Genomic DNA, 776 nt, shown 5'->3' with positions numbered 1-776 from the left:
GTGGTTTTATACACCCCGCATAATTTAGCAAAATCTGATCATTTTTACATAATCTCTGATTATTTTCCTTTCTCATTCTTTATTAAAATTAACAGAATTGCATAATTTCACATTTTTTTTAGCTCAGTTTGCATAATTTCAAAATTTTTCGTACACAAAACGACGGGGATAGAACAGTGCAAGTGTTATCTGATAGATAAAACGCATTCTTCGTATTTGTTTGCCTTTAGCTCAGATAGCTTAAAATGTGGTTCAGTCATGGTAAATGAGATATATCTTCTTTAGTTTTAGTAGAGGTTTTGCCTCAACTGCATAAGGTCATATGAGCGCCAGAAAATTACAGGTGTTACAAGAGAGCAACAAACATTTAAAAAAAGAAGGGGAGATGAGGACGATAGATGTTTCATTGGAAAGAAGGAGCAAATCACACCAGAGCACCCGATATATCTTCAATGTGATAGTCAAATAAAAACAACGTTGCTATTTGTTTGTTTAATTAGCAATTTTTTAAAAACCATACTAAATCGCGATTATTTCGAAACTTTGATTTTGAGAAAAAAATGCGTTTTATTTTATCAGATCACGGCAGTACAGTGGCGCTCACATCCTCCCCGTCGTCCCTTCTCACTCACTACGTTGTGGTTGTAGCTGCTGCAGCTGCTGCAGTCGTTGCTGCTGCTGTGGTTGTTGCAGCTTGTGTTGTGGTCAAGCTTCCGTCAGCAGCGGCCTGGGGAAAGCTTGGCCTCTGTGCGATGAACGGAAGCTGGCAGCAGATG

The 776-nt window shown here is 38.5% G+C and overlaps 1 protein-coding gene across 1 annotated transcript in view; it reads right to left on the bottom strand.

Moving 5' to 3' along the window:
• Nucleotides 1-542: 542 nt before the first annotated feature.
• Nucleotides 543-776, bottom strand: part of LOC106012372 — a gene marked incomplete in the record, with an annotated part of 4,813 nt that continues 4,579 nt past the window's right edge. The window contains 1 exon segment of the mRNA XM_035970968.1: nt 543-776. Within this exon segment, the coding sequence (XP_035826861.1) occupies nt 632-776 (145 nt within the window).

This window comes from Aplysia californica, unplaced genomic scaffold (genome assembly GCF_000002075.1).
Source record: "Aplysia californica isolate F4 #8 unplaced genomic scaffold, AplCal3.0 scaffold00351, whole genome shotgun sequence".
NCBI lineage: Eukaryota > Metazoa > Mollusca > Gastropoda > Aplysiida > Aplysiidae > Aplysia > Aplysia californica.
This window is presented reverse-complemented; position numbering and strand designations above follow the sequence as displayed.